The sequence below is a fragment of the Camelus dromedarius genome, chromosome 16 (genome assembly GCF_036321535.1).
Source record: "Camelus dromedarius isolate mCamDro1 chromosome 16, mCamDro1.pat, whole genome shotgun sequence".
NCBI classification, from domain to species: Eukaryota; Metazoa; Chordata; class Mammalia; order Artiodactyla; family Camelidae; genus Camelus; species Camelus dromedarius.
Window position 1 is genome coordinate 11,500,616 of NC_087451.1, and position 21,538 is coordinate 11,522,153.

The 21,538-nt window shown below is 34.5% G+C and overlaps 1 protein-coding gene and 1 non-coding gene across 3 annotated transcripts in view; one reads left to right on the top strand and one right to left on the bottom strand.

Annotated features, from left to right (window-relative positions):
• Positions 1 to 21,538, bottom strand: part of TRIM37 (tripartite motif containing 37) — a 101,510-nt gene that overhangs the window by 9,387 nt on the left and 70,585 nt on the right. For both annotated transcript variants that reach the window (XM_010990425.3, XM_031468038.2), the window contains exons 20-24: positions 16,236 to 16,364; positions 15,685 to 15,874; positions 13,668 to 13,786; positions 6,942 to 7,052; positions 5,519 to 5,597 (exon numbers count right to left, since the gene is read on the bottom strand). In XM_010990425.3, the coding sequence (XP_010988727.1) occupies positions 5,519 to 5,597; positions 6,942 to 7,052; positions 13,668 to 13,786; positions 15,685 to 15,874; positions 16,236 to 16,364 (628 nt within the window). The remainder of the gene's footprint in view (positions 1 to 5,518; positions 5,598 to 6,941; positions 7,053 to 13,667; positions 13,787 to 15,684; positions 15,875 to 16,235; positions 16,365 to 21,538) is intronic.
• On the top strand, positions 19,087 to 19,193 carry LOC116158056 (U6 spliceosomal RNA). Its single transcript, XR_004142281.1, has one exon. It is a non-coding gene; the product is annotated as a U6 spliceosomal RNA (small nuclear RNA).

The following is a 21,538-nucleotide window of genomic DNA, read 5'->3' on the forward strand; positions in this document are numbered from 1 at the left end:
AACAGCTCATACAACTCAGTAACAAAAAACAAAAAACTCAATCAAAAAATGGGCAGAAGACCTAAACAAGCAATTCTCCATAAAGACATACAAATGGCCAATAGGTACATGAAAAAATGCTCAATATCACTAATTATCAGAGACAAGCAAATCAAAACTACAATGAGGTATCACCTCACACTAGTCAGAATGGCCATCATTCAAGTCAATGAATGATAAATGCTGGAGAGGGTGTGGAGAAAAGGGAAGCCTCCTACACTGTTGATGGGAATGCAGTTTGGTGTAGCCATCAAGAAAAACAGTATTGAGATTCCTTGAAAAACTGAAAATAGACTTACCATATGATCCAGCAATCCCACTCCTTGGCATTTATCTGGAGGGAACTCTAATTCAAAAAGATACAGGCACCCCAATGTTCACAGCAGCACTATTTACAATAGCCAAGACATGGAAACAACCCAAATATCCATCAACAGATGACTGGATAAATAAGATGTGGTATATTTATACAATGGAATACTACTCAGCTGTAAGAAAGAATAAAATAATGCCATTTGCAGCAACATGGATGGACCTAGAAATTAACATACTAAGTGAAGTAAGTCAGAAAGAGAAAGACAAATACCTGTGACATCACTTATATGTGGAATCTAAAATATGACACAAATGAACTAATTTATGAAACAGGAACACTCACTGACTTAGAAAACAAAAAGGGAAAGAGGGCAGGGGAAGAATAAATTAGAAGTTTGGAATTAACAGACACAAACTACTACATGAAACAGATAACAAGGACCTACTGTATAGCACAGGGAACTATATTCAGTATCTTGTAATAATAGCCTATAATGGAAAAGAATCTAAAAAAGAATATATCTATATATCTGAATCACTTTTCTGTACACCAGAAACTAACACGACATTGTAAATTAACTGTATGTCAATATAAGTAAATGCATGAACTCATACATACGTATCTGCATCACGCAGCCCTGATAGGAGGCGCTAAGAAGGGCACACCATCTCTTGTGGAAGCCTTCCCAACAACGCACCACTTCAACCGAGTATGAGAAAACTTCAGATCAACCCAAACAGAGGAAAATTCAATAAAATAATTGGTCCTCTTCAAAAACGTCAAGGTGGTAAAAGACAAGGGAAGACTGAGGAACCGTCACAGACTGAGGGATACTAAGGAAATGGGACAACTAAATGCAGTGTGGGATCCTGGAACAGAAAAAGGACATAAGTGAGATAACTGGTAAAATCTGCACAAATTCTGTAGTTTAGTTAACAGTTTGCAAACAAGGCAAAGTTCTTATTTTTGATCACTGGCCTAGGGTTATGTACGATGTTAAGAAAAGAAGAAGCTGGGTAAAGGGTATATGTGAACACCCTCAAGATTTTTGCATCTCTTTTGTAAATCTAAAACTATCTCAAAATTAAAAAATTTTAAATGGGACAATATTTAGTTTTTAATTATTAAGTATCAAAATGCTGGGTTTGGCTGAAGTATGATGAATTGGAAGAAGTACTAGGATAGGAATTCACTCCGTCCTTGCCAGTGTTGTTGAACAACCTCCCTGAACCTCATGTTTCTCTGCCAAATGGGTATGACACACAGTTCATCTCCCTCAAAGGTCACTTAAGGATTCAATGACACAGTGGGTCTAAGTTGTCCAGAAACGATATGCCCGTGTACAATGCAGGCCCTGCTGCTTCATCTTTAGGCCCAGGAGAAAACACTGTGACGGAGAAGTTTTCTAGGACCAAATGAGATCATCTAAATACTAAAATACTAAATAATGAAGCTAAGAGAAAATACGCCCTTCAGTAAAAGGAGAAAAAATTTAAAGGGAAACAAACAAATAAAAAAAGGTTGGGACTCTGTTAGGGTGTTCTAGAAAGGACCAGAAAATGGGCCAAGTACAGTAGAGCAACTGATTGGAAATCTGGGCCCACTGCTCATAACATATTTACACTGTGGGTGATGGCAGTCACAAAAGTGAGAGGCTGGGGAAGAGATCTCTTTTGCACCAGATCTCCTGCAGATCAGATCAGGAACAATCAATGTGTCTTCTCCTATGCCTCTTCCCTTCCTCACTGCCACCTAAAATCTAGCAGGCGTACTGCATTAGGGAAGAGGGAACCACGAAGGTTCCTGCTAACACTGAGGAGCTGGGTGCAGACTTAGTATGTAGCACACGGTGTGTGTGGGGGGGTCTTACTTTTCAACGATTCCACTAGTAAAAGCAAACAGGTCCTTCATCTTTGAAGTTTTTTGTCTTTCAGTCTTATTATGATTCTAGAATGAATAAAATAGAAGCTGCCCAACATCCCATATCACAAAACTAAGTATGTTTGATTTTTTTGACTTAAAAATCATGCTTTTTTCTCAAATCCAAACCAAAAAAACCCCGTGAAATTCCCATTAATATAAATGACAGAGCAGAAGTCAGCAAACTTTATCAGAAAAGGGTGTGGGAGTAAATATTTTAGGCTCTGGGGTCATTTGTTTCTCAACTCTGCCTTGTAGGACAATCGGTAAATAAATGGATGTAGCTATGTGCCAATAAAACTTTATTTACAAAAACAGCCACTTTGGGCCAAGGACAGAAGTTTGTCTACACCTACAGAGAATGCCAGACAGATACTTGTTAACTGAATTCTAGAGGTTTTCCTCAGTGGACTGTGAATTTGTATACGCTGCGTATTTCCTGCTGTTTCATAATGCACAGATAACACAGTACTTGAGGTGAGCTGGAGCCCAACAAGACATGATTTTCATCATCACAGGAGAACTGCTTGAGCATACCATTTAGCTACCTACAAGTTTTTGGGGTTTTTTTTGGTGTGTGTGTATGAAAACTGTTGTTGACTTTAATTACAAAAAAAGAGAATTTTATGCCAGGAGGGCAGTTACAAATAATTTCTTTAGAAGCTTACTTTTTTTGCTTTTCAAAAGATAAGACTGCTCTTAAATATGGAATCAGAATATGGTACAAATGGCTTGGGTTCCTAAAATACATGAGACGATAATATACCAATTAAGTTCAAACAATTTTCCCTATACAGGTTTTGTGCAAGCATAAAGAAATAAGTATCTTCAAATTTTCCTATAGCTATAAATGTCTTGTTGACACAGTGAACTCAAACTCCACCAGTGTAAAAGGGTCTCATTCAAATCTCAATTTATCTAAAATAAGGGCAGCACTCCTAATTGTTTTTATACATAACCTGAGAGCAAAAGTCAGAAAAATACTTGCAATCCAAAACGTCCTGCCATTCAAATATCACTGTGCCATTCTGGGGAATCCACTGACTAAAAAACCCTCAAGGTCATGAAAAATAAGAGTAAAGATTACGAACATTTATGCTTAAAAAGAGAAACAAATACTTCCCCCCAATAAAGGACAGAAAGACACCTCAGAATGCCATTATTATGGATTAATGACCCATGAGAATCTCATGATTAAATCACTAGCACCAAAAGCTAGTAAAAGCTCTTACAAGTGAATTTCCCTAAATGAATAGTCTATTCTCAGGTTTCTCTTATTTCTTAATCACATGTGGTTTTCCATATTTTGAAAATAAGAATTATAAAGGTATATGGAAAAGCACTCAGTTCTATACCAAATACAGGTCAAGAAATGACTAGGCAATAGCGAGAGATTCAAAGTGGAGTCAATCACACTTGCATTTATGGATTCTGAGAAGCCTCACACACACACACACACACACACACACACACACACACACACACACACACACACACACACTCTCCTACAAAATCAATTCTTACTATGGCTTGCTCTCAACACTAAAGGTGCAAAATTCTTATAGTTTCAGCCATTACAACATAGTATAGAAATAAGAGAAAGTTGGGTTTAAAGTATGGTCTCATCAAAATGAAACGAACATGAATACATTTCCCTTTAATACAAAATGGAATGTTTTAAAGAACTTACTAGTAATTTTTTAGAACACCACATCTGCATGATAAACTACCTAATAACAATACAACAGCACACCAGCACTATCGCAGTAAGCAAATGCTAGATTTTTACTTTTCATGTGACTATAGTACTTAAATATTTCCAACTAATTTAAGGAGAAAAAGTAACCATATACATTATGGAGACTACAAGTAAGTCTTCTAACTTCCCCGTGCATTTACTAACAGCTCAAAAGCCTTTACTACACTACTACACACAGGAAACATGAATAGAAAAAAGTGGGGGGGGAGGGGGGCCTCCTGTCCCACTTTTAATAAACTGCAGAGGCATAACATTTTCTCAAGTTCATTTTATTAACAAAAAGTGCAAACTGTTTTGAACAAAAGCAAACCATGAATCACAGCATTCAGCAAAACATTAGATGTGGAAAAGGGAACAATATTCATTAAGTAAAAAATAAGCAGATGAGATGCCTCTTATACATATATATATTATTATATATATATATTCATGCTTTTCTATAGTCTCTTAGTCAACTTTCAGTGTAATTTTCACAAACGGTACAGCAGCTCAAACACAAATGCAGGAACACAATGGCAAAGTTTGGCAATTATTTTGGACTAATTCTGAGTATGAAAGTAAACTTTATACCACAGTTTCATGTAAGATATTGTGTAGTATGTACGATCTTTAATGTACTGACACTGACATCAATGTTCAACTAGTGAAAATAAAGGAGAAAAGAGGGCTTTAAAATACTTGTTGCACTATAGTTGTTTAGGAAGAAACAGGGAAAAAAATGAAATAATTTTAAATGATCTCACGTGTATGTGTTCATATGACCAGAAACATAACCAATCCACATTAACTTAATTCATTTAAAATTTGCAAAAGCCACAAAAGAAAGATTGTGTGCCATTACTCAGTGTGCCTGCACTTGCACAAACCAGGAAAGATAAATAAATTCACCCTAGTCAGTCAACATATTCCAAAGAGGAGATTCAGCCTAGTGTTACTAATAATAACATAATAAATTCACATGAAGTGTCTACAGGGCAGAATCTACACATAAGTAATTTTTCTGTTCACTAATCTACAGGCGCTAAAGAAACTATAAACTGTGATTAAAACCCAAGACATGAGGGTGGTCGTTTAAACACAACTGAGTATCTAGCCAAGGGCAGAAGAGCACCGATGCTGAGCGGGTAACTGAGCGCGTGCACTGTCTCTAGGTACGTTTTCTGGCAGTTAATTGCTCTTCTGTTGTAGCAGACAGACTGCCTTTTATGAATATACTAATTGACTAAATTAATTGAGGACTACACTGCTATTTCATTACAATACACAAAATTCTTCCCACACTGTTAATTTTTCCTTATATACTAATGTCTTATCACTAGAATTGTGCTACTTTCTAAAGTTTCAGAATTACTATTTCACGTAGAGATAATGAAAAAAATAAGACCAAATCTGATTATCTGACTGATGACAAATTTAAGCACCAACCACTGCAAATTTCAGTGTCAAGGTAGCTTGCAAGTCAGTTCTCTTGATTTGAAAATTACCTTCCGCTGTTTTCATCAGTATTGAAGCTGAGATCTTCAGGGCCAATTTGTTCACCATCAGGAAAACTGGAATGCGTATCTAGGATAAAAAAAATTTAAAGCAGGTAACATTTTTTAAAGACCAGTATATTCTTTTCCATATCTCTAAATGATCTTATCAAGTATGTTATTTAAGTGATAAAGATGTGCTAGGTTGTGAACAAATCTCTGTTTTCAGAGAATTTTTGACCTGAGTCAAGTATAAGCAAACATGAAAGGAAAAATAAAGAGAAAACAAAATGTGTAATAGATACCCATAATTAGAACATGAAAGGCATTGCCTCCCTTTGTCCTCCTGGGGACAATGTGGGAACAGCTGAAGAAGGAAACAGGAAACCATGATAATGTACACTCTGAAGACTGATTTTGTAAATATAAATGTATTTCAAAGCCAATTAAACTGCACATGGAAATATCACTATAAAAACCCATCAGTACTCAAAATAACTTACCCCAAATTTGGCTGCTTCTTTTAGAAGCAGAGAAAATTACTAAGAGTATCTTAATACCTAAGTATCAACAAACACTTGGCTCTTTATTGAAAAAGACACTAGGATATCAGGGAAATATGTAAACTATGAAACTGACAATTAGCAGAAGCCTGACAATGTTGTCATTCCAGGAACTTTCACAAAGGAACACTCAGATTAATCCTGGGTAAAATATTTAAAACAGGTGATGGATGTTAACTAAACTTATTGTGGTGATCCTTTTGTAATGTACACTGTATCAAATCATTATGTTGTACATTTAAAATAAAATAAACCAAAACTACTAACAATGGGTTCTCTCCATGAGTTTTTCCCCTAAGACTTTTTTGGGAGGAAGAGGGAATAAAATCGGTGATTCCATTTTCTGCATGCATTCCTAAAAGGTCAGAAAAAGTTATCTTTAAAAAAGTTATCTTATGAGGCAGGCTACATATATCTCTGAAAAGAACAAACAAACATCTGAAACCTCCTCAGGGGCTGGCAAACATTTTCTATAAAATGGTAGACAGTAAACGTTCAGGTACTTGCAGAACACAAATGGTCTCTACTGAAGAGTCTTCTTTGTTTTGCTTGTTTTTACAACTCTTTACAACGTGAAAGACATTCTTAGGTCACAGGCTGTACCAAAGACAGATGCCAACACCTGCTCCCCCTAATAGATGTCTGACCAGGCAACTACCAAGTTTACCTACCAAATATTTTCAGTACTCACCATTTAGTTTACCCCACAGAATGTTGTCTCACAAATGACAGTAATTTTAAATAGGAAAAGAAGCAGAAGCAGCAAAGCAGAAGAAGCAGAAGCAGAAACAGAAGCAAAGGAAGAAGCAGCAGCAGCAGCAACAGGAGAGATGGTTTTATTAATCCCTGTGAAATGACATCATGTGTTGCACCTTCATCTGGGGGCTGCGCCATGAAAGAGTCGCTAAATCCGCCCATGCCGGTGTGCTCTTCCTGCTCCTCATTCTCAGTGTCACACTCAATATCACTGTCGCTACTCATTCCTGGCAGGAAAGAAAGGGAGAACATGCTTCTGGTAAGAAATCACTGCAAGGAAAAGGCAATCTCCCTATCTACTAAACTGAGATTCCTCCTGAATGTTACACTGAATGCCAACACACTAAGCAAACAAAACAAGGAAAAAAGTAACCACATAAACTTCAGCTCTCTTTAGTTATTTAGAGCAGTGTTTATTTTTGTTCTCAAAGATTAAAAATGCTCTTTTCATAATACCTGAAAAGTTATAATTTGAAAACAGTATTAATTTCATTATACTGAGAATATTTTTCCAAAGCAGTTTTCTTCTAGTCATAAGAGATAAGAGGAACTTTTAATCCTGATTCAACGTAGTTTTTAACCTAAAACATATATAAACATGCACAAACACAGGCACACATTTACACTTTTATCTATGCGTGTGCATAAAAAATTCCAGTAATTCTAGCAATAAATGAGTTACTATCACATTTGGACCTCCAATTTTGTTTTTTTGCATATAAGTTGATTTTTTAAAAAAAAGTTCTATAGAATTCTTATAGTATAGAAAGTACTTCTATTTCAATGAGAGTGATCAAGAAAATCTGAAAATCCTTCTGCTGCAAACCTTTATAAATGCTAGATAAAATATAAACTTAAAAATTACTTTAATGAACAGCCACATTTAAAAGAAAGAAGGGAAACCCAAAGGTATAGAAACAAAAAGAAAACTACTGGGGTAGATGCAGTTGCCCGAGAGCTTGATGTGAAGGCCTTTAACACTCCTTTGGGGACAGGAAAAAAAAAACTTGGATCCACCACAGAAAGAAGGATGAAACTGAGACTAAAACTCCAGTCTCTGCACATAGCTAAAATTCTTATTAAAAGAATAAACTAGAAAATTCTGCCTACTGGCACAGGAAGATGGCAAGGAATTTTGTCTTGTTTCTAGGCTCAGCTCACCTCAAAATTCAAACTAAGGCCTGTGTGCTTAATTTAAGTTTGAGATTGAAAGCTGAGGTTCAAATCTTAAGAAATTAACATAAAAATTGGTCAGGAGCTAGTGTTATCTGAATAAAGCAAACGTAAAATCCTCTGGAGGGAAGGTTCCAGGTAACATGGAATAAGCCCATTCCACTCCATCTTTCCCACTAAGTGCAGTTAAAAAAACCTGGACAGAATGCATGAAGTGGCTATTTAAGGACTCCGAAAAGTAAATAGGAATAGGCATACTGGTGTAGACCAGAATTTGAAATACCAACAAATGGGCAAATTTAAACAACACCCAGAGTCTCATGACATCGTATTAAAAATGTCTAGAATGCAATTTAAAATTGCTTCAGCATATGAAAAACCAGGTGAAGACAAGCAGCAAACAACAATGCTGAGATGACAGAGATGTTGGAATTATCTAACACAGATTAAAGCAGATATAAAAAGGCTCGTGAACACTCTTGAAACATATTTAAAAGACCTCTCTGGTGGGAAGCTTCCACAATCCAGGTCACAAGAATTACCACAGGAAAAAAGAAAGTGGAAAAAAAAAAAAAAAAAAAAGAAAGAAAAAAAAGGAATTCTCACAAGGGAGAGAAAAAGTCTCAGAAAGCTATGTTCTTTAAAAAAAAAAAAAGAGTTGTCTATTTTCTTTAGTATTTTATTTATCATTGTATTATTTAATTATTTTATTTTGGGGGTAGGTAATTAGATTAATTTATTTTTAGAGGACGTACTGGGGGTTGAACCCAGGACCTCACGTATGCTAAACATGCGCTGTACCACTTGAGCTATACCTTTCCCTCAGAACGCTATATTCTAATCAAAATTTACAAACAAGGCAGACAATCCACCTGATGTAAGAGTCAAGCAGATATACAAATAGGACAATAACACAAGTTTTTCATAAAATCACCTGAGAGAGACTACACAATTCAGTTTTTTTTTTACACAATTCAGTTTAATGTGGAAAAAAGTATAGATTTAAAAAAATTACTAAATAGACTTTCCAGAAATGAAAGTCATTAAAGTTAAAATAATAGATGAATTTAAGACAAAAAGAAAAAAAAAGAAAAAAAAGAATAGATGAATTTAGACAAGGTTGAAAAACTTAAAGATAGAACTGATAAAATTAACCAGAATATTAAAGAAAAATGACTATTACATAAAAGATACTATGAAACAAGGGGATAAAAGAGTATAATAGTTCAAACTGTATCAACTAGACAGCCATAGGGACAGCAAAGGAGAGACAAAAGGAGAAAATGGCTGAGAATTTTTCAGAATTAATGAAAAGTACTCTGAATCGAATAAAAATAAAATTACAACATATCAAAAGTTTAGGGATGTGGCAACAGCAGTGCTTAAAGAGAAATTTATAGCATTAAACACTTACATTAGAAGAGAAAAAGGCCTCAAATTAATGACCTAAGCATCTACTTTAAGAAACTAGAAAAAAAGAGTAAATAAACTAAAGTAAAAGAAAGGAAATAAATAGAAATAAAATTAGCAGGAAAGAATAGAGAAATCAACAAAATAAGAAGACAGTTCTTTGGAAAGGTAAATACAACAGAAAGGTTCCTAGGCAGACTAAGAAAAAAGAGAGCAAACAAAACTAGTAACATTGGGAATGTAAGAGGGGACATCACTACAGATTCTACAGACATCTTAGATAAAAATGGAACACTATAAAAAACTTAATGCTCATCAAATCAAGAACACAGATGAAATGAACATTATTTGATAGACACAAAATACCAAAATCATTCAGGTAAAAATAGATAATCTAAATAGGTACTTTAACTATTAAGGAAATGGAATTTAATAGTTTAAAAAACTCCAACAAAGAAAACTGCAGCCCCTGATGGCTTTATTGGTGAATTTTTCCTCTTCTGTTTTCAAGAAGCGTTTGTGTAGTATTGTGTAGCATTATTTCTCCCTTAAATATTCTGAAGATATAGGCTGGATGTATGGATGTTTGAAATGATGTATGTATGTATGTATGTATGTATGTATGTATGTATGTATGTATGAAATCTCCTTCCTGAGCAAAGGAAAAAGCTTCCCTGCTCTAGGAAGTCAAAAGTGACACATTACAGACCAAACCACCTACTTGCATGAAGCATCATCTCCATCTTGTGGCCCTTCAAGGAACTGTTGCTGAGAACCCTAAACCCAACAACTTGAAATTCTAGACACAAATTTGGCCTCTTGGTACTATGGTTTCTGAATTCCTGACATACATTAAACTCCAGGAGTCACAAAAAAGGAATTGGAATTCTCAGGAATTCTCAAAATCTTAAGTTATTTAAATACTTACAATGTATCTTTAAATTTTTTAAATTTAGTTTGTAGTATTTTCAAGAACTGTAGCTTACAATGAATATTAAAATCCTGAAAAATGCTCTGAACATTATTGTGTTAACAGTTGAATAATGTAACATTTAGAACTCTTAGCAAAGTTTATAGCACTACATAGACTCACATGTCAAAAATGCCAATATACAGAATTATTCTGCTTCCAAAACTTCCTATGTCTTGGAACACCACTCATGAAACTCCTATACAGTTCAATATAGACTCATTAATATTTACACAGCAGCAGACAGGGCCATGAACACATCCTTATAAAATGACAATATCTGTAACCAGGACTGATTTGATCACAATTGCTTCTTTCCAAGGTGCTCCTGTTGATCTTAGCCTTTGATTTCAGGTACCAGCATTTCCAGTTTATACTTTCAACTTACCATAAGGGAATTCCTTCAAAGTAGTCATGTTTCTGTGCTGACTGTTAAGAATAACTCTAACAGGAGAATTAGAATAATTTTTTTTTTTTTGATTTCTTGACTCATTTTTCTCAGGATTTAGGAAAACATGTATTTCTTAAGAAATGTTGAAAGGGAATTCCTGCAAGAAAATACTGCTTGGTCTTTTACTAAGTCCTGCAATCTGAAGTTCCCTAGCTTTGTGAATGTAGTGAGAAAGACAAATTGGTCTCTTGACCTCTAGCTTAAAACTGGCCTGCTGGTCACCAGGTCCTGTACAAACCACTGCCATCAGTGAGAGGGAGTAAATACAAGGTCATACACTTTCATTTTTTGGAAATGAAACTAGCCACTGTGAAGCAATAGGTCACAAGCTATTTGCTGTGTGCCTTGCCCCATACATTGCAATGTCTAACCTCTAGCTATTTACCTAGAAACAATTCTGAGATAATGTGAATTTATGAGGTGAAGGCTGAAATTTAAAAGTCCAAGTCATCCCTCACATACTTTAACATGCTTCTAACCAGTTTTCCTGTCCACAGGGTTCCACATGCCATCCTACTCCCTCAAATCCATTCCCCTCAACGTAGCTAGAGTAGGAATGTTTAATTTTATTATCTAATTTCTTGCTTAGATCCCATTTAAAGGACAAAGTCCAAATTCTAGCTAGACATACAGAGCAACTCTTCATGATCTGACCTCTGCCTCCACTCTGGCCCCATCTTCACCTAACTCAAACTCATCCCTTAGAATAATCTTTCCAAGGGTGGACTAGGTTAGTAGAGACGTGACAGTTAAAAGCATTGGCTCTGTGACTTTGAGTAAAATAAGTTACATCTCTAGGTGTCTGCCTACTCATCTGTAAAATGAAGATAATAAAGTAACTACCATGTAGGGCTGTATTAAGAAAATGTAAGATAATACTGGTAAAGCTTTTAGCAGTCTCTAACACATAACGAGGACTTACAAATATTATCTATTATTTCTATTATTACATATCTGCTATTTGAGCTCCCTATATATCCTATCACAACATTCATCATTTTATAATTGGTTATTAACTGGCCTCCAACACCTGACCAGTGGTTTTGAATGGCTCTCCCTGCCCCCTCCCACCAACACATATATTCAGCATATCTGAGAACTACAACTTGCTCCCTCCCATTTGTAACTGTGACCTATTCTGGCAAGTGATTCTTGAGGAGTTGTCACCCTTGACTGAGAGTTATTCAACTCAACCAGTGGTTCTCAACAGTTTTAGAGGATGGTTTTGCCTCCCAGGGGACATTTGGCAATGTCTGGAGACATTTTGGTTACTGTAATTCAGAGGAGGTACTACCGGCACCTAGTGTGTTGTTAAAGCCAAGGATGCTGCTAAACATCCTACAATGCACAGGGAAGCCCCCTACAACAAAGAATCAGCTGGCCCAAAATGTCAGTGGTGCCAAGGGAGAGAAACCCTGAACTAAACAGTAGGTTCAGGAATTACTTTATCACCAGCACCAAATATAATGCCAGGCAAATTAGAAGCATTTCATAAATGCTGAATAAATAAAAGGAGCCTATAATTCCAGCACATGCTATAAAAATTTAAGGCACTACAGTTTATAACCAGTATGTATAAATACATGGAAACTAACTCATTCCCACAGATTCTTTCTATAAAGATCATCAATCATAATTTTTTTCCTTAATGTTTTAAAAATCAACAGTTCACTCTAAAACTCCTTTCCATTTAATCTCTTCTACTGAAATAATGCTGCCCGCCACAGGAGCACCAACTAAGAGGGAAAACCAAAATGTTTAGTGTTCTTCAACTGAAAAACCTGAAAATGCCACCACCCACACACACATTCTCACAGGGCAGCCAGAGGTAGATGCTGGCATCTTTATGTATGCTTTGAGCTACAATTCACCAGTCGTTGAAATTCAAATGACTGCACAGGTGATAAGTGGCAGAGTTTCACTGAGAAATGAAATAAATTTCAATGTCAAATATTAGTAATAAAGTTGACTGACATGCTTTCCTGCTAACATATAAAGGACAAGCAAGGGCAGCACACACAGCCTTGTTTCAAGACCTTCTGTTACTCAAAATTACACAGTATCTTCTATGCTTTTAAATAAAGAATAATGAACCTGGAAAAAAGAATAATGAACCTGGAAGAACATGTAGAAGAATACTAGAAATGTAACAGAGAATGAATTGGCAGAGTTGAAGTCGGTTACCATAAAGGATTTTTTAAACAGATAAAGTTTGAAATACTCGTATAAGACCAAAGCAATCTACAAACATTAATCAAGACTGACTTTAAAAGACAAGGTACTTGGGGGAAGGTAGAGCTCAAAGTGGTAGAGCTCATGCTTAGCATGCATGAGGTGTCCTGGGTTCAATCCCCAATATCTCCTCTAAAAAAAAGTAAATAAATCAATAAACTGAATTACCTCCAACCCCCACCCCCAAAAGACAAGGTACTTAATATTTAATATTCTAATTAGTTGTTTGGGGGCATGTTTTCCCCATAAGATAGTGAACATATGCAATTACATCTTTTCATATTTAGCAAGACTTCAATGCCTATCATGTAGGTGGCATAACATTTAATAAATGAGCCGATGAAGTATCTGCAGATTCTCCCCCCTGTAAATGCGCCTTCTAGTAAGACATGTCCTTTTATGCAGTTATCCATTTTGCCTTCCCCTGTGCTTAATGTCCTAGTAAATCAAACACAGTGGCACAATGAATGCTGTTTTCAGATCAAACAGGTAGGACAGTAGATAATGTCTCAGTAACTGTATTATTAAACCAACCACTCCCCACTACACCAGAAAAAGATCACTATTCCGCCTCCAACCTAATTAATGACTTTATCACTTCCTTACCTTCCTCCGGGGCAGCTGAAGCTCCTTCAGGTAGTATAGGCTGTAATTCCCCAGTTTCAGAATTATTTTCCAAATCAGTCATTTGCATTCCTTCCAGACAACATCCTTTAGCATTAGTCCTCAAAGAGAGAGAAAATAACCTGATATTTTTGTATAACTAATCAGTGATACAATAATCTAGATTTTCTTCTTGCCCAGAAACTGAATATCAAACTAAGGAGAGAACAGGGCACTGGTGTTTAGTACTAAATTTCAAGTTTTATTTTCAAAACATTCACTAGAAGATTCACAATGAAAAGTTATAAAGTCATGGATTACATTACTGTCCATATCCTGTGATAATGTATCAGAGTTTTGTAATTGTTATGATTGGGGGAACTGGGTAAGGTACACACGCTCTATTACTTCTTATAATTGCATGTGAATCTACAGTTATCTTAATAAGAGTTTCAATTTAAAATCAATATAAACAGAAGCCCTAAATAATTCGTCCTCACCAACATCGAACAACTTTTGAAATATACTGAGTGCAAAAACAAGGTGCACTTTTTGTATTTAAAAAGCCATATAGTAACAGCTACTTAAACATACCTAAAAACTGAGAAGACAGAACATATATAAAAAATTAAGAACCGAAAAACCAAAAAACAGAAAGAAAAAAAAGAGAGACCAAAAAACAACAAAAATATTTTTTAAATTAAATTAAATTAAAAAAATTAAGAACAGCAATGTATGTGGGCAGGGAGTTGGAAAACAAAGCAGATGGGAGACAAAGATGGGGAAATTTTAACTTAATATTCTTTGTTAATAATACTTCCATTTTTGAACCATTTATTATTAGTATTTAAAATTTTTGCTTACACTACTTTAAATCAGGCAAGGAAAAAAAAAAAGACAAGCTGGAAAACACCACGAGCCAGCCTGGCAACATAATTAACTGTAAAATGAGGGTTATAGCTATGAGCTTTACACATTTATAAAGGATTTTACAGTCTAGAAAAAGATGTACATTCATACACATTTAATCTTTATGACTAAAGGCAGATATAAATATCTCCATAACAAATAAAATATAAAAACAAGTTGCAGCTTCACCTTGAAAGAAACATGTATAAAACCAGGCTAGGTAATGGGGGAGGGCAAGACAATCTCCAATGACTGTAACAACTTTCCACTGCTTAAATTAGAGCTAGAACAGAAAACTATGGCACCAGCTGTTCTTTTGTATTTGGTAATTTATCCAGATCTTAAAACTGTATAAAATTAAGTAAACTTAAGGAATATTAATCTTTCTCTAAATTTAATTCAGATTTCTTTTCAAAGTCTCCAAGGTAGAACTATTCCATTGTTTGAAATTAGAGATGTATTTAATATCCATAGAATAGATCAGCAGATGGATATTAATGGCCCGACTAGCACATTCACAGACAGCACATTCCACAATCACACTCCTTTGAATGAATGGAAGTTTAACTGGCATGGCTGGGATCTGAGTTTGCTTCCTGGGAGAGAGATAAAGGTACTGACAATATGTATTTCCCCTTTTGGGAAATTCCAACTATGTGTTTTAAAGACACTTTAATAAGATGAGAGAAAAAAGGTGAGATTAAAAACAGAAAAGTAGTGTTAAAATACAACTGCTAGAAGCGCTATACTCCAAACAAAATATGTGCAAAAGACCTATGGGACATAATACAGCCCAGCACAAATGTCTTTGAAAAGTGTGGAACAGATGGGGAAAAAAGTTGACACAAAAATCTCACAAAGAGTTCACACAAGGTTAAACAACATTATTAAAATTAGTGAAAATGATCTCTAATATATTTAGACTGAATTTCTGGTACTATCTCATTCTGTTGAGGGAAAAAAAAAGTAAGGTCTCTGATATTTTAAAAGTTACATTTTAATACTAAAAAATTAACAAAGTGGAAATTAATTTTGTTCATTATGTTGCAGACTTCAAGTGCCAAAGCTAGTAGCTATTATTCCATTACATAAACAAAAGAACTTAATTTACCCCAAGGTGACCATTTTTCTCCTTTTCTCCACCGTAGGTAAGCCATTAAAAACCGCAACCACAAGAGCACCTGAATCCAAAGCTTGACACTGCCGGTCTTCAGATTTCGGCAGAATGTCACTGATGCTGCCCTGTGTCAAGGCTCGGGGAGAACTATGCCTGCTCCCAGACTGAGTGCTTCCCGGGGAGCCTACAGAAGAGGAAGATATTCAGAAAGAAGGCAAACAAACAAAAAGTTCTCTCTCTAAGCTTCCATGTTAGGAGATCTCACTATTACCTACATTTTTAAACTGTAGGATAAGTCAAAAACAATTTTAATGTATATCCCAGTCTTTCTGATGCCCGGTATTTAAAATTCAGGAGTCCAGAATATGGAGTCTAATGGTTGCATTTTCTTCCTGATGGCTCTAACCTGTTGCGTGATCAAGGAACTTTCAAATTAAGTTTCAGCTATTTTGGTGCCTTTAGAGGTCTGGAGCTATACCATAAGATCAATTTCAAATAACAGACATCTACCCACCCAAATTACGTTCTGAACTCTCCAAACTTACCTTCAGACAAAGTTTGACAGTCTCCTTTTGAACGGCTATTTTCCCCAGAGTCTACTGCTCTTCGAAGTGACAGACTACCTGCTATACTGGACCGAGCTGGCTTGGGTGAATTACTCTTCTTACTTGTGGCTGCAAAGACATTTAAAAACATTTCTGATTATGATAAAATAGCACAAAACTCATTACCTAGGCAGTCAGAGAAAGGTTTAATCTTATCATACAGGGAAGGTATTCCATCTACAGTGTCCAAAAATAAACAGAACACTCTGGTCCCAACTGGTTTATTTGGAGTTTTTTGCCAAAAGTATTCCTGTTTTGCTGTTTGTGGAGCAGTCTTCAGTTACAAAAGTAGAAAAACATCAGTTAACTCCAACAGAAAAATCATACCAGACATGAACTCCAATCTCAATGCAATTAAATTAAATATTAACAACAACAAAAAAACTCAAAGCACTTGGAAACTGTAAAATACTACTGGATGAAAAAGTAAATCAGTGCTGAAAGAAATGAACCACAATTATAATACTTCAAGATGTCTGTAGCTAAAACAGTAATTAGAAGAAAATGTACAGCCTTACAACAAATTAATTAAAAAAAAAAAGAAACTAAATGGCCCAACATGCAGACTCAAGAACTTAGAAAAATAATAAAAAGAAATTAAAAGAAAGTAGAAGAGATGCACTAAAAGATAATAAACAGAGTCAGTAAGGTAGGATGATATAAGAGCAATAATTGTCTTTTTATACATCAGCAAAGAATAATCCCAGAATGAAATTAAGAAAACAGTTCCATTTACAGTAGCATCAAACAGAATAAAATACTTACAGAAATATTTAACAAAGAAATGTAAGGCTTGTACATTGAAAACTATCATACATTACTGAAAGGAGTATAAAGAAGATAGGAAAAATACTTCATGTTCATTGGCTGGAAGACTTAATATTGTTAACACAGTAATACTCCCAAACTTGATCTATACGACAGATTCAACACAACCTCTATAAAAATTTCAATCACCTTTTTTTTTTGCAGAAATTGACAAGCTGACCCTAAAATTCATAGAAAAATGTCTAAGATCCAGAATACCCCAAAACAATCTTGAATGGAAGACTCACACTTCTCATTTCACAATTTGCTATAAAACTATAGTAATGAAGATTGTGGTACTGGTATAAGATAGAAATACAGATTAATGAAACAGAATTTAGACTCCAGAAATAAACCCTTACATTTATGGTCAATTAGTTTTTGACAAGGAGGCCAAGACAATTCAATGAGCAAAGAAAACAAAAACAAAAACAAAAACCATGGAAAATAACAAGTGTTGATAAGGATATGGAGAAACTGGAACCCCTATACTCTGCTGGAGAATGTAAAACGGTGCAGTTACTTTGGAAACAGTATGGCACTGCCTCAAAAAGTAAAACGTAGTTCCCATATAACCTGGCAATTTCACTGTTAAGCATATACTTAGGATAAAAAAAAATGCACAAAAAATTGTATATGAATGTTCAAACAGCTTCACTATTCATAATTACTCAAAAGTAAAAAAAACACAGAAAAACAAAACAAACCCCCAAGTCCCCATCAGCTGATGAGTAGATCAAACAAAAAGTGGTACAGACATACTATGAAGTATCATTCAGCCATAAAAAAGAATTGAAATACATGCTACTACATAGATGAAAACATTATGCTAAGTTAGAGAAACCAGATATAAAAGGCATTCATATTGTGTGATTCCATTTATATGACAAGTCCAGAAGAAACAAATCCATACAGACAAAACAGATTAGTGGTTGCTAGGGGAGGGGAAGATGGGGAGCAACGGCTTATGAGTATGGAGTTTATGGGAGAGAAGTGTTGAACATGTCCTAGACTTAGATAATGATGATTGTCACACAACTGCTGAATTGTATATTTGAAAAAAAAAAAAAGGGAAGAAAGGATGCTCTAAGAAAAAATTATGATCAATTTTTCCACTGCAAAGTATACATAAAATATTGGTTAAGGAAAAAAATGAATACAAGATGCATTAACAGAAACAAAGGCAAAAACTAACATAATAATAGACAGAAAGCAGTAGATGTAATAAATCTAAGTATTAGGTCTTTGAAGAGATGAATAAAATGAATAAGCCTCTAGCAATTCAAGTCAAGGGAAAAAATAAAAGAATACAAATAAGCAATGACATAACTGAACAAGTTAACACCCAATATTCAGAGGAAGTTTTTAAACTTTAAGGGAACAGAATAAGGGACCTTATACCAATGCATTAATCTAATAAAATGAGTAATTTTGTAAGAAAATTAATTACAAAAATTGATTTAAGAATTGGCAGAAATATGAGACCAATACACACTTAAAAATGAAAAAGGCTGTTAAAAGTTCTATTCCTGAAAGAACTCCTAGTTTTTTCAGTGAGGTTCATTAAACTTTTAATGAGCAGATAACATGTTAAATTTTAACAGCATAGAAAAGGGCAAAAGCTCCTGAATTTACTCTATGAGGCTGGCGTAAAATAGGAACTCAAATGGGTTAAGGATAGTGTAATGAAACTATATAGCTCGATATTACTCATGACTACATAGTCAAGAATCCTAAGTAAAGTATTAGCAAACTGAGCATAGCAGTACAGTTAACCTTTGAACAATACAGGGACTAGGGGTGCCAACTCTCCAGAGTCAAAAAACTGGGTATAACTTTATATTCAGCCCTCTTATCCCCAGTTCAGCTCCCACTGATTAAACCAACTGAGGATTTATTGAAAAAAAAAAAATCTGCAGGTAAGAGGACTCACACAGGTCAAACCCATGTTGTTTAAGGGTCAACTGTATATTAAAAAATTACAGTGCTCACTTTGGCAGCACACATACTAAAATTAGAACGATACACAGAAGATTAGCATGGCCCCTGTGCAAGGACGACATGCAAATTTGTGAAGCATTTCGTATTTTTTGTAAACTGGCTATACTTCAATTAAAATAATTAATTAATTAAAAATCACAAACCATAACCAAGTAGAAAGATTCACTCTAGAATTTCAAGAATGGTCAATGTTAGATATATAATGTAATTCTCTTTGTTCACAAAGTAATAGAGCAAAATAACATGATTATTTTGACGGATGACAAAAACGCATTTGATGTAATTCTATACAACTTCTTGATTTAAAAAAAACCCTTAGTAACTAGGAAAAGAGGTAGTTTGGTGTAATGGGAGAACATAGGCTCTAAAGTTCCAGTTCCTGGCTCTGCGATTACCACCATCAAACTCTGAGGACCTTTGATTGCTCCCATGCCTCAGTTTCTTTATCTGTGAATTGGGGATAAAAATAACTTTCTTCATAGAGTTGTTGTTGGGATTCAGTGAGTTAAAACATTTGACTTAGAATAGTTAAGATACCTGGCAAAAAATAAACACTTAGTAAATGATAATCATTACTGCCACTCTTGTTAAGAATGGAAGGATTTATCTTTCAACTTGATGAAAATTATGCATCGAAACAAACAGCAAAATTTGAACTTAATCAGGTAAAAAAAACTAAAGGAATTCTTAAATAGGGTTGGAAATACTATAAAAATTCTATTATTGCTATTAGTTAAATTGTTCTGAGGTCCCAGCCTCGACAACACAATATCAAAAGTAAATAAGCAGGAAAGGTGTGGACAAACCATGATTATTGCTGATGATATGACTGTCTACTTAGACAATTCCATACAATTGACTGAAAAACTCAGAATTAAAAATTTTCACTAAGTGGGCTGAATATAAGATAAACATATAAAACCAATAGTCTTCCTATATGTCCATAACAAATAATTAGAAAACATTCCAGAGGGGAGGAAGAGATTCCATTCACAATAGCAGCCTAAGTTATAATATATCTAGAAATGAATATAACAAAACATATACAGAATTTATATGAAGAAAACTAAAGCTCTGAAGAAGTATACGTATGTAACAGATGACCTGATAAACGGAACTACCATACTCCTAGATGTGAATGCCTTAGTGCTGAGAAGATGTCAGTTCCCCAAATTAAATGTCAATTAATGCATTAAATGTAACACAATTCCAGTTAAAATGTTTTTTCTAGAAGAGTAAATGTGTAAGAACCATCAAAGACACTCTGAAAACAAAAATAAAATGAAGGCAAACATAATACAATATAACAGACTATAAAACTATAATAGTTTGAAAAAAAAGTGTAGGTCTGGTAGACAACACAACAAATATTTAGTTGAACAGTATCAAATTGCTGTTTTTGTATGTAAAAAAAAAGTTGCATATTGGCAATTTTAACTGCTTCAACCCATATGAATTTAAAAACAACCATGAAAATATAGGACTTTGGTCTATAATATAAAGGATAAATTTCATACTGTTGGACAGAGTAGATTCTTCAAAAACCATGTTTCATTTACAGGAGAAAACAAATCACTGAACTCACTTCACACACCATCAAAGAAAATAAATTATACACGGAATAATGACCTAAATGTAAAAAACTTAAAAACAAAGCCAGAAGAAAATAAGTGTTTTTTTATAAACTATAGTTGAAAAGGCCTTCCAAATAAAAACATCAAACTCGCAAACCATGAATATTATTAATAGATTTCAAAAATAAAAAATTTAAAACTTCATGTTTGGCAGAAAAAAAACAAAAACAAACAAGTGACAATGGTGGGGAGGTATTTGCAGAAACAAGTAACAAAAGCTCTGCACAAAAATCCAACAAAAAGCATTATTTCTTTTGGTTTTAAATTGTCATTTCCCTGACAACCAGATACGGTTGAGTATCTTTTCATACATTTACTGTCCATTTGTATTTCTTATGTTAATGGCCTAATCATAACCTTTATTCATTTTTCTATTAAACTGTCATCTTTAAGAGAATTATATGTATTTGGCAATTATCCCTTCTCTTATTCATCTTCACTAGATTAGTACCAAGCATTAATATATCCAATTTTAACAAACACATGCATGGAAAGCCCAGAAATAAATCCTTGCACACATGGCCAAATGATTTTCAGCAATGGTATCAAGACCATTCAAGAGGAAAGGAAAGTTTTTTCAACAAATGATCCTGGGAAAACAGCACACCCACACACACAAAAATAAAGCTGGACCTTTATCTAACACCATATACAACAATGAACTGAAAATGGATCCAAGACATCTATAAAGAGCTAAAACTATAAAACTCAAAAGAAGAAAACACTGGGGAAAATCTTCACAATGTTGGGTTTAGCAATGCTTTCTTGGCATGTGACACCAAAAACACAGGCAACAAAAGA